The sequence below is a fragment of the Onthophagus taurus genome, chromosome 7 (assembly GCF_036711975.1).
Source record: "Onthophagus taurus isolate NC chromosome 7, IU_Otau_3.0, whole genome shotgun sequence".
Classification (NCBI taxonomy): Eukaryota; Metazoa; Arthropoda; class Insecta; order Coleoptera; family Scarabaeidae; genus Onthophagus; species Onthophagus taurus.
In genome coordinates, this window is record NC_091972.1 from 27303563 (window position 1) to 27316388 (window position 12826).

The window sequence follows — 12826 nt, forward strand, 5'->3', positions numbered from 1 at the left end:
AGTTTTTGCACGTGCGAGTGCGCGGCGTAACCCCAGACTGAAGAAGCGTATGTCATCGCAGGTCTGATAACCGCTTTGTAGAGTCGAATCTTCCGGAGAGGATCCAACTTACTTCGGCGATTTATCAGAGCGTACAGATTGACCAGAGCTACCTTCGCCCGGTTCGCCATGGCCTCGATGTGACTTTTCCAAGTTAGTTTAGAGTCCAGAATGACACCCAAATACCTGGTTTCGGAATGCCAGGGAAGCTCGTTCCCTCGCAGTACCAACGCATCGGGGGGTCTCTGTCTACGCCGAGTAAAGAGTACTGCGGTACTTTTATCAGCGTTGATTTTGACCCGCCACTTTGCGAAGTAGTCTTGCAGCTGATCCGATGCTGTCTGCAGTCTACGAGCGGCGATCTCGGGGGACCAAGATCTGCTGTAGATGCACACATCGTCGGCGTACATCGCTAACTGAGTGCCCTCGCACCGGGGTAGGTCGCTAACAAAGATACAAAAGAGTATCGGTGAAAGCAACGACCCCTGAGGGACGCCAGCAGTTAGGATTCGCTCTGTCGAACGCGTACCGTTCAATTTGATGCGCGCCTTCCTACCGCCAAGATAGGACGCGATCAATTGAACCAACGCCAGGGGCACGCCCGCTTCTAGCATTTTGAACAAAAGTCCTTCATGCCATACTTTGTCGAACGCCTTGGCAACATCGAAAAGCGCCGCACAAGTGCTTTGCTTTCGATTGAAGCCTTCGGTTATGTATTCGACAAGTCGCAGTACCTGGTGTACGGTCGAATGTTTGGGTCGGAAACCAAACTGTTCGTCTTGAATGAGCTTAAGATCTTGAACTGATCTTTGTAGCCTCGTCTGGACGATCCTCTCGCATACCTTGCCGAGACAAGAAAGCAAACTGATGGGCCTGTAGCTTTGCGGGAACGTTAGGTTCGCCCCGGGTTTCGGTAACACGACGACGTCCGCGCATTTCCACTTGGTAGGGAAATGCCGCAGCCGGAACGCCGCATTGATGATTCCCGTCAGCGAAACGACCGCTTTTAAAGGCATGGCCTTTAAAGCAGCGTTTCCTATCCCGTCCGGTCCCGATGCCTTCTTCGACTTACATCTCGCGATTGCCTCTTTCACCTCGGTCGGAGAAGCGTGCTCGATATGCCGACGATCTTCTACGGCCAGCCGCCTACTCACTACGCGTTCGACTCGATCGATGAAATCTTCATCTTCGTCATCGTCGCATAGCGGGCTGCACTGGTTTTCGAAGTTATCGGCATGAGCCTCTGCTTTCTCTTCGAGAGTGAAAGCCATTCCGGTTTCACCGTGAATGGGCGGCATGCGCGTCGTGTTCCCCTTCAGCACCTTGACCATCTTCCAACAGGAGTGATCGTCTTCGGTGTTCAGGGCGTCGAGTTTGGCGTCGAAAGACGCGTATCGGAACTCCGCGAGCTCCCTTCTCACATCACCGCGCAGACGGTTATAGCTACGCTTGAGATCGGGATCCCAATTGCGCTGATAAGTCCGCCTGACGCGATCACGCTCCCGCATAAGTTCCCTGATGTGCGCCGGAAGCACCCATCGATGGTCCTTTACGGGAATCGTGTTGGTCGCGTATCGAAGAGAATCCTCGATTGCGACCGTGAGTCGTTCAACAGCCTCATCCAGTTCCTGAGCGTTGTGGATCGGTCGTATTTGTCCCATATTGTGGTGCAAGTGGTCGCTAAAAGCCGGCCACGATACAGTGGAACGTTCAACCGGGACGCGAACGTCCGGGACGTCTCCAAGCTGCAGCAGCACAGGGAGATGATCGGAACTAAGTTCGTTGAGCGTGGTAACTCTATGAACTAGTCGGACATCTTTAATTACAACCACGTCCAAAACGTCAGATCGTTGCCCTTCGTTCGACGGGTAATACGTGTGGTCGGCGGGGGCATCGGTGACAATGCCCGTCTCGTCGGTAAAACTCCGCAGTATTTTACCGTTCGCGTTTGCGATCCGACTGTTCCACGATGGGTGCTTAGCGTTTAGGTCGCCGGCGATAACCACGCCTTTGTCCGTATCCAAGACACCCGTTAGATCGTCTTCCAACAACCGCCGATTCGGCGGATTGCAGGCGGCGATCAAGCGGACGCACCCCGATAGTGTTCGTACCACAATCGTAGTAGCTTCGAGATGTTGAAGAGGGGGAGTCAGATCTTCGTAATGATCCAAACTGGTTCTTATAAAGATGGCTGTCCCGCCGCCTCTTGCTCCAACTCTATCGTTTCGATAGAAGCGATAATTGGGCAGCCGTGGCCTGTCGCCCGCTCGCAGATGGGTTTCGCAAATGAGTATCGCGTCAAGGTCGTACCTTTCGGCGAACTCGCGAAGTTCATTCTGTTTACAGACAAGGCCGTTGGCGTTCCAATAAGCCAACTCAAGCGAATGCGGTACTCTCGGTCTCCGATGAGTCATCATAAGAGTTTCATCATCTCGGACATGATTTGGACGCACAACTTAACTCGCGCGTCCCTATCGGATTTGTCGATTTGGATGACCTCGCTCATCATCGCCAGTATGTTGACGAGGGGGTCAGTTGGGGGTTCAACCGCCGCCTGTGCCGCAACATTGACTGGGAATGGTGTTTCAGCCACCGCGATCGACCCGCTTTTACGAAGCCTCCTATTGTGACGCCTCCTCTGCGACCTCGACAGCTTTGGGGGGTCGTCGGCCGCCTTTTGCTTCAGCTCGTTGAGCTTAGCTTTAGGCGCCGCGACCTCTTTCCGAACTACCTTGGTAGCTGGAGCGTTCGCTTTGGGGGCAACGTTAGCGTTGCCTTTCGGCTTTTTCGCCTGACTACTAACCGCTTTCACGGGTTTCGCCGCGACTACTGGAGCCTTTTTGTCCCCCTTTTGCGCCTGAATAGGTGCTTTCGGGGGAACGGTCGCTTTGACCTTTGGGGCTGCCGCCGGCGCCCTCGTTTCCGCCGCCTTCGGGTGTTTTGGGCACCCTTTGTAGTTGGCGGTATGAGGGCCACCGCAAAGGACGCACTTGGCGGGCGCATCCTTTGCTTTGGCACAGGAAGCCGTCGGATGGTCACCAGCGCACTTCACGCAACGAGGTGCACCGTTGCACATTCGTTGGGAGTGGCCGTAACGCTGACAGCGATGACACTGGCCGACTTCCGTCTTCTTCTTGGCGCTCTCGACAGTTATGGTTAAAGCCATGACCGTCTTGAGGTCAAAGATCCGTTTGGCGTCCGCGGTCTTTTTCAAGACGCACAGGACTAACGGGATCGGCCTTCTTTCAGAGCCCTGGCGCATACGTTTTACCGTATCAGGCCAGAATCCCTGTTTTCTCAGGTCGGCAGCAATGCTGTCCTCCCCGATACTGGTAGGGACGCCTCGAAAAACCACCTTTAACGGCTTTTCCTCCGGTAGAGAGAATGTGTGGTACTGGTGTTTACCAGCCATCAACATCTTCACCAGGGCGCGATAGGCTTCCGCGGTGGGGAGCTCAATCTTGATTCCTTGCGGAACCGCTCTAGCTTTCGAAAAGGCGATTCGAAGTCTCGCCATCTCCGCCGAAATGGAATCCCAGTTTTCCTTCGCATGAAGGATTACCGGGGGGACCCGCTTGGAAACGTGTTCCAATCGAGGACGCACGGCCTCCGAGTACTCGTCCTCCAGGTCGCTACTGGCCTTCCTTTTCCCGTTGGATGGACCGACTGCCACGTCGACATCCATTTTACCCGCCGGGATGGAAGCCAACGCCTCGGCGAATGACCTCGGAGTGGAGGTGGTCGCCGCCTCCTCGAGGGAGGCGGTGCGCCCTGCCGCGCTGGTCGTCGCATCCTCGAGGGATACAGTACGGCCTGATGGTGCTTTGGCCGTCGCCTCCACTGGGGAGGCAGTACTGCCAAGGACGGGGGTAGTTTCAGTTGCCGCCTTCTCAGAGATGGCGGTACTAACCTTACGTGCGCGTTTGGTCGCCACCTCCTCGAGGGAGGCGGTGCGGCCTGCCGCGCTGGTCGTCGCATCCTCTAAGGAAGCAGTACGGCCTGGTATACCTGCCTTGGCTGCCGCCTCCGCTGGGGAGGCAGTTCTGCCAATAACTGGTTTCTTGGTCGCCGCCTTCACGAGGGGGGCGGTGCGGCCTGATGATTTGGCTACCGCCGCCACAGGGGAGGCAGTCTTGCCAAGAACGGGGGTAGCGTTGGTTGCCGCCTTCACGGGGATGGCGGGTCTGACCTTACGCGCAGATTTAGTCGCCGCTTTCAACGGGGAAGGCGGACGGCTTGGTGGAACGGGTCTCAATGTCCCGTTCTTATCGATAATGTGTGTGTCGACCACGCTTGCAAACAAGCGAAAGTCTACACACGATGCGGATAAAGTTTTCTTCTCCATTTTAAGAGGCATTTCTGCCACCTCAAAACGGTTTGGAAAACCCAACCCAACCCTAAAAAGGGCGCTCTTAATTTCAAAAGAAACTTATCTGCTCCGGATTACGCCTTTGACGAGGTCACCCAGGTAGAAAATGAACCTTCCCCCTTCCTTCGCTCACGCAACAGGTCGGACGAATTCTTCAACTTCTCTCCAGGCGATGTTGCTCTCTTCAAGGCTCGAATCGGACTTTCAATACATACGTTATCGCTAAATAAAAAATAAATTGCTTTTTGCATGCTTTTACGCATGTAGAGCGAAATACAGGTTTTTCAAATACATATACCCAACTGCGCCGACGGTTCGACCAATAGCGGCCGTCAGCCAAGCGGTAGCAACGGGAGGCGTCACCTACTGATACGACGCTACCACTTTATAAACGGTAAAGACAGGCCATTTTTATAACACTAACTTACTGCAGTGTCTACGCTGTGTTACTGTCGAAAATCTTGTCACCGATAAGTTTTATTAACTAATCAACGAACACCAACAATGCCACCGAAAACTAGTGGGAAAGCAGCCAAAAAGGCGGGTAAAGCGCAGAAAAATATATCGAAAACCGATAAGAAGAAGAAACGCAAGAGGAAGGAAAGCTACGCTATTTACATTTACAAGGTATTGAAACAAGTTCATCCTGATACCGGTATTTCGAGCAAAGCTATGAGTATAATGAACAGTTTTGTGAACGATATCTTCGAGAGGATAGCCGCTGAAGCATCCCGTTTGGCTCATTACAACAAAAGATCAACGATCACCAGTCGAGAAATCCAGACTGCCGTCAGACTTCTGTTACCTGGAGAATTGGCGAAGCACGCTGTAAGCGAAGGCACCAAGGCTGTTACTAAGTACACAAGTTCCAAATAAATGGCGATATAAGCATCCCCCCTCCCTACCAAACAACGACCGGTTCTTTTCAGAACCAAAAATTAGTATCTGAATAAAGAATATTATCGCAATTTACAATATTTTTAAGTTAACCCGGCGACAGTGTGGTGGGTTTTTTGCATACAACCTTTGTGCTGGGGTATGACATACACTAAAATAAATTGACAGAAAAATAAATAAAGATTCTGGTATCTGAACGTTCAGTTACACCCCCCCTCCATATACAACCTCCCTTTCAAGATATCAGCATTTTGATTGTGCCATAATTTTGTACTATTTATGTACTAATTTTGTACTACATTAAAAAATTTTGTACTAATAATTTAGTATATTTTTTATATATATCAAAGTGGAACGTTCAGTTACACCCCCCTTTTCATCAACGACATCTACGCCACCTTTTGTAGCATTATAAAACGAAACTACTTCCGGTTTTCTTCTACCCCCAGTAGTTACATCAATATCTGGAGTATGGTGTAACGTAGACAAAAGAAGTACAACCTTACCTTTTCTTGGTGTATAGGAAACTAAAGTGATATCCTTTTGAAAATCAAATTTGCTGGAATGGTCTGGTCTGTTTTTCACTACTTGAAAATGAAGCTCTCGGGTATTTGCCGTTTGTTCTTCCTAACCGTCCCGACGGGTGTAATTTTGTGTTGTCTTAGCAGTGTTAGCATCAGATCATAATTGCTGAACCAATTATCAAACGTTACATTTCGTTTTGTGCCGGAAATTGGAGCTATAAGTCTAAGAACCACATCGTTTGGCTTATTGCTCAACTTGAATGGACCATCGGGTTGCAGTCCCACGTACAATTCTAAGTTGAGAAAAAAGTATGATTTTGCATCTACAAGTGTAAATATTTTCAAACCATAACGTGCTGGCTTTTTGGGCATGTATTGACGAAAAGCACAGCGACCCCTGAATGCTTCTAACTTTTCGTCAATGGTGAGATATTCGCTTGGAGTAAACGAATCCTGGCTATTCTCAACGAATTTCTCAAATAATGCCCTCACTGCTGTCATCTTGTCAATATTTTTCCTTTCCGCACGATTATTTATGTTGTCAAAGCGTAAACAAGACAGCACGAAAATGAACCTTTGCAAAGACATTGTTTCTCTGAATTAACTTATCCCAGTTCCATCTGTCGACCAAAGCTCCTCAAGATTTAGCCTAGAACGTTTGAAAACTACTGCCAGATAGAGAAGTCCGAATAAAGCTCTTATTTCTGTTCCATTCGTATCCCGTACAACGTATTGATGATTTTCATCGTAGCAAACAGATTTCTGTCGTATTGTTATATTGGTGCACATCACAATATCGTCCACCATATCAGAAATTATAAACTGATTGAAACATTCAATTGGTGTTTTAGCATTCTTGGCTGTTCTTTTTACGCCTGGTAGGTGTGTGATTATATTCTCTGTACGCGTGCGAACATTCTTGGGAAAATGTTTTGAAGCCCATGTTGTACCATCCTTGCCTAAATATTTTCGACAGATTTTTGGTATTTCACTTTCAGTTACTTCTTCGCATCCTCCTCGCCGTCAGAGTTATGATTACTGTCACATACAAAATCAGATTCGTCTTCACTTTCGGAGCCAATAGGATTTTCGGCTTCTTCAACCTCTTCCCAGAGAGCTAATAATCGTGGCCTGCCATAAAACTGAAGGCGAAACCAAATTACCTGTGAAATGTTATATCGACATTTGTATTCAGAATCTGTATAGATTTTAGCAGAAACATGTTAACCGTGTCGAAGCTTTAGTCAGTCATTTTCCACTTCTGTTTATACAAATTTGTCAAATACATAAGTAAAAGAAAATAAATAAACATCACAATATATATAGATAATGTAGTGTTTTGTTTGTTTACATATTATATATTGGGGTTTCTTTAGCTATGAGACTCTTGTTAAACTCAGGGTTTCGGGCAAGTTCAGGTTCAAAAAGAAAAATAATAAGGTTCGACAAAAATTCTTTTAATTAAACAAAAAAAAATTAACACGTTTTATGAATAACGAAAATAAAATTGTTTTTCTAAATTTACTTTATCAACAATGCCTATTGACGAGAGGTAACTTTTAAATGAAATAGAAAACTGCGATAATCGACTGAAACATCGATCTGAGAGAGAACACGTTTATTCTTTCGAGAGAGAGAGAGAGATCAGGATAAAAACTCGTTATATCCGTTCTTAGAAATAACAAATGGCTGACGCCTTAAATCGAAATCAAACTCGTTGGAAAAATAGTGTTAAATAAAAAAAAGTTATACAAGACAAACTGATAAATCTTTACCCATAAGTAAGTATTGATAAAATTATAAGGAAACTCTTGTGAGTTGTCTTTTGAGTTTGATTCGTTGATTTTTCTTTTGTAGGTTATGTTAAATAAGAAAAATAAATTATCATCCAACTCACTGCGAAAAAGAAAGGATTGGAATTCAATGTGGTATCAGGATAATGGATTGTTTCTTGGTTTCGGAGCACGAACTAGATTTCTGGATTGGTTACAGGATTCCATTCCGGTCTCTCTTTCGGATTATACGGAATTGTCTACAGGATTCTTCTGATGGAAAATTGGACTGCTGTTCTTCGGATTTCGGGTCTCAGATAATCTCGAAGAAGTTTCAGGAGTTCTCGGAATAGGTCGATTCTTTTTTATATATCGTTGGTTAAATTGGCTTTATAAAATTATTTTAATTTTAAAGGTTATCTCTCGGAGATTTAAATTTTTTCTGTCTGACGACGTGGATTCGACGCTGGTCAGACGACGACTGTCTCGCTGCCTGTTCGCGATTTCCTTATATACCCCGGCACTCCAACTGTTTCTTCCTTGTTTCTGATTGGTTCTTAGGTTCGCGCCTTTTTTCAAAATTCAAAATACTTGCATTGAATGTCATCTCTAGATTAGAAAAATTCAATTTTAAATCAAGGATTTCCTCCTCAAAATAACGTTAAAACATCAAAGGATGGATGAAAAATGGGCTTTAGGAGCTGGACTATATTAATTGATACTTTTGGAAGCAAACTAAGGCATATATCAAGATTAGGAGTCTCTCTTAAAAATCGATGATTTTTTTTTAATCGATAGGAAATGAGTCAAAAGAGGCATTAATGATAAAAAAAAAGTGCGGAAAAGTGTAGTACTTACCGAAAAATCACTTTAAAGTTGCGATTTGACGTTTCTTTTTGGAAGTTAAAAGCAATGTTAAAATTGCATTTTCGTATTAAATCCTAACCTGAAATTGTTTAATTTATACTCACGCACAAAATAAAAAGTTATTTTCACTAAACTTATTGAGATTAAAACATATTTTCGGATGAAAACCTTATTTCTTAGGCTATCAATGCATAACGACAACTACCTGTCGTTAGATAGAATTGTTTCTACCAAATGTGTGTTAATAGACTTTGTGTTAATAGATTGTGTATCAATTGATCTGTCAAACGACTGAAATATCTTTATATTGTAAATATAAATGATAAATAAGTATAATAGTTTATTTAATAGTACCTTACTTAAGTTAAAATAGTTAATTAATTAAAAATTAATATTAAAAAAGACGTGTACATGGTTACAAAATAACAATAAAAAAATAACCCGTGTGACGATGGCAACAAACTGTGTATTTAACCAAATGACAATTACAACTAAGAACACAAGCAATGTTAACCATGACATGTATTTTCGTATTAAATCCTAACCTCAAATTGTTTAATTTATACCCAGGCACAAAATAAAAAGTTATTTTCACTTAACTTGAGATTCCAACATAACTATTCATAATGACACCTATGTGAAGTTAGCCCCCAATTAGATAGGTTTTTACATGTATAGTATTTTGATTATAACATGAGAATCAGTGAACCGATTTCGATAAACAATGTCTCATTCGAAAGCTTAATCTTTGGTCAATACGACAGTGGAAATGCCCGATTCGAAATCTCTTTCGAATTTCGTTAAAACGCCAAAATAATGCGAACATACACGAAAATTACACAAAATTGACCTTCTTTAAATGGTGATAACTCGTAAACGATGTACCCGTTAATCAAGATCTATACGTCACTCGATTCGTCATAGTGTCTTCTATCGAAATTACAAGATGCCCGATTTCAATTCTCTCCCGTTAACTTTATACAGCCCTCGGAATGACACCGTCTTCGGCTCGTTGTTTATGCACGTGTGAACGCTCAAAAGTATAGTCCCCAATATAAAAAAATTAATTTAAACTAAATCGACTATAATTAAAGAACAGTTTGACGGATTTTAATGTTTTATATCTCAATCGAAAGTTTATGTCTGGCTGAATGCTGTTGTCGAAATGCCCGATTCGAAATATTTAAGGATTTTGATTAAAACACAACAAACGAATTAATTAAACACATCAATTATCTCCGGAACTAATTGACCAATTTTAGTCATCAAAATCTCGGTCGAAAGTATGATCTGCAATGAATGCGAAGGTGGAAACATTGAAATGACCCCGCGAGAGATTTCGAGTCGGGCATTTCCACTTTCGTATTGGCCAAAGATTAAGCTTTCGAATGAGATTTTGATTATCGAAATCGATTGACTGGTTTTCTTGTTATAATCAAAATACTATACATGTAAAATACTATCTAATTGGGGGCTAGAAAAATTTGGAGCTAACCTCGCATAGGTCCTAATGACTAAGTGCCTGTCGTTATATAGACTGTGTGTCTATTAACTATGTACAAGAGCGTCGCCAGATAGGAGCAAAGATAGATTCGAAAAAAGAAATTGAATACAATATAAGATACAGATAGATTCTAAAAAGTTTTAGCATCAAAAGGTCATAACGTAGGGTGAAATATTCGTCAAATCCTTTGGTCAAATCTGAAAGAAAAGAATAATAAACCTTATTTTGGAGAAATTCAAAAGATTAAGGTAGAAATGCAATTGATGGGTACTTGTGGGTGTGTAATGGGCACGTTTCCACTCGGAAACAAAAAAGAAGGAAGGTGCGGTAAGGTTGTATCGTTTCGAAAAGGCAACTTTTTTACAAATTTTAAGTTACAAATCCATCGAATCCACCTGACGTCATGCGAAGAGTAGTATGTCAACATCTGGCCGTACTAAAAGTCATCTCCCAGGGAATCTTGCCAGATATATTTTCCACAAATCGTATATTTTACGTTTATGTTATACGTGAATTAACAATGTAAGGCCAATGTTTACACAAATATTTGCCTGCTTGCGTACTTGCCAATTACACCAGTCGTGTGGGACCACCTTAAGAACAGAATAAACAATAGTCATCAATTGTAAAAACAGATTGAGTTCCTATAAATAGTTATTTTTATTTTTATAGCTGGTGTTTATATTTGACCCACACCCTTCTCCATATCTAATCCGACATTTGGGAAATTTTCGCTAGTTTAAACGTAAATTAACCTAACTCAAAATCTAATTTCTACACAAAATTCTTATTTGAGCGATATTACATCGATAAAAGCAAGATTGACGATCTTTAAGCAACATAATTTATATTGTGTTCAGTCTTTATGTGGTGCTTAGAAATAATGGAATTTTCTTTAGTTTTATTCTTTCTCTATCTAAAACCGGTCTTTGTCTGTCGATAAGTTAATACTAAGATCAATCTGTACTTAGACTACAAAGCGGTGGCTCTGTACTTAGATTAAATAGCTTAAAATTACCAAACTTCAAGCCTTTGAGCACTCTTTAAATTATCTTAACCCGGGTTTTCGTTGAAATGTCTATCGGCGTCATGCTTAAATCGCCCTTAATATACATCCCTACACGCAAAAACGCTTAATTACTATTCCTTTAAACAAATTTCTTATTTGATAGGGGGAAAACTATAGAAGTATAGATCTATCTTATCTACAATTTTCTGGTCTTTCTAATGGTGTATAACACGCGGCTATCGCTGCTTGGTTATAGAGTTTTTTCCTGGTGATATAAGAAAGTTATTGATCCCAACAATGTTTAAAAGTAGCTAAAACGTGTGAATTTGGTAATTTTTTGACCAAAAACGTCCTTGTGTAAGTCTATAACTTCATGATATACTTCTATAGTTTTCCTCATATCAAATAAGAAAGTTGTTTAGAGGTAGAGCAATTAAACGTTTCTGTATATAGAGATGTATATTAAAGGTGATTTAACCATGATGCTAATAGATATTGACCGACAAAAACCTGGATTAAGATATTTGAAGGAGCGTTCTTTCTGATTGTGAACACAGTTTTTTAAAATTCGGTTTGATAACAATTGCACAAGGGCTTGAAGTTTGGTAATATTAAGCTATTTTACGTACAGAGCGGTGTTCTTCATCTTTTATTGATTTTAATATTAACATATAAGGCAAACGAAGGATTAAGCTTTCGAATGAGACATTGTTTATCAAAATCGGTTCACTGGTTCTCATGTTATAATTAAAATACTATACATGTAAAATTCTGTTTAATTGGGGGCTGACTTCACATAGGTGTCATTATGAATAATTATGTTGTAATCTCAACAAGTTTAGTGAAAATAACTTTTTATTTTGTGCGTGGGTATAAATTAAACAATTTCAGGTTAGGATTTAATACGAGAAAATACATGGTTAACATTGCTTGTGTTGTCAGTTGTAATGGTTGTAATTGTCATTTGGTTCAATACACAGTTTGTTGCTATCGTCACACGGATAATTTATTTATTTTTATTTTGTAAGCATGTCTTTTTTAATAACTATTTTAATTTAACTAAACTACTATTAAATAAGCTACTATACTTATTTATCATTTATATTTATAACATAAAGATATTTCAGCTTTCAGTCATTTGACAGATCAATTGATTTGACACAAAGTCTATTAATACGCATTTGGTAGAAACAATTCTATCTAACGACATTTAATTCATAGATAAGATATAATATATTTGTTATATAGATGGGCAACTATAAACGTTTGATTGAAATGCGCAATTAGTTTTGGATACTGTCACCTACAGCGCTGAAATCATTGGCAGACGGGAAATATAAATTAAATTTGTTATTTGAAAGGTTTATCGATGATTTTTTACGAAAACATTGCTTGGCGACAAAACTTTACAAACTGTGCAAAACTTTAAACACATTAAATTTTGTCGTTTACAATGTTTTACAAAAAAAACATCAAAAAAACATGACTAGGTATTAAATTATTATTTGGTACAGGGTTTATTAAAAAGTCTTTAAATGAATAACAAAGACTTTATTCTTTAATTTTTTTATTATTATTTTTACCACATCGTTTCCTTTTAATTTTATTGCATTTATCCAATGCTGCTTCCGCATCAATCGAAGTGTACTTATTATAAAGCAACAACAACAAATCGCTTTTTCTTCAAATCGCTAGCAACTCTTCCACTGTACACAATACAACGCAATAAAAATATTACTATGTCAAACCTGGTCAAACCAGTCAAACTGACAACTCAAAAAATTGACAAAATGGGTTCTGTAATCGAAAGCAACGCCATAAGTGATAGTATCCAGAATTAAACGT

The 12826-nt window shown here is 41.4% G+C and overlaps 1 protein-coding gene across 1 annotated transcript; it reads left to right on the forward strand.

Annotated features, from left to right (window-relative positions):
• The first annotated feature begins 4853 nt into the window (after window positions 1-4853).
• On the forward strand, window positions 4854-5370 carry LOC139430581 (histone H2B). The gene has a single exon (XM_071197750.1). It carries the CDS (start codon window positions 4913-4915, stop codon window positions 5282-5284), a length of 372 nt encoding a protein of 123 aa, XP_071053851.1. The 5' UTR covers window positions 4854-4912; the 3' UTR covers window positions 5285-5370.
• Window positions 5371-12826: the final 7456 nt, after the last annotated feature.

Coding starts and splice junctions, on each gene's coding strand:
- LOC139430581 (XM_071197750.1), top strand. CDS start 4,913: ATGCCACCGAAAACTAGTGGGAAAGCAGCCAAAAAGGCGGGTAAAGCG.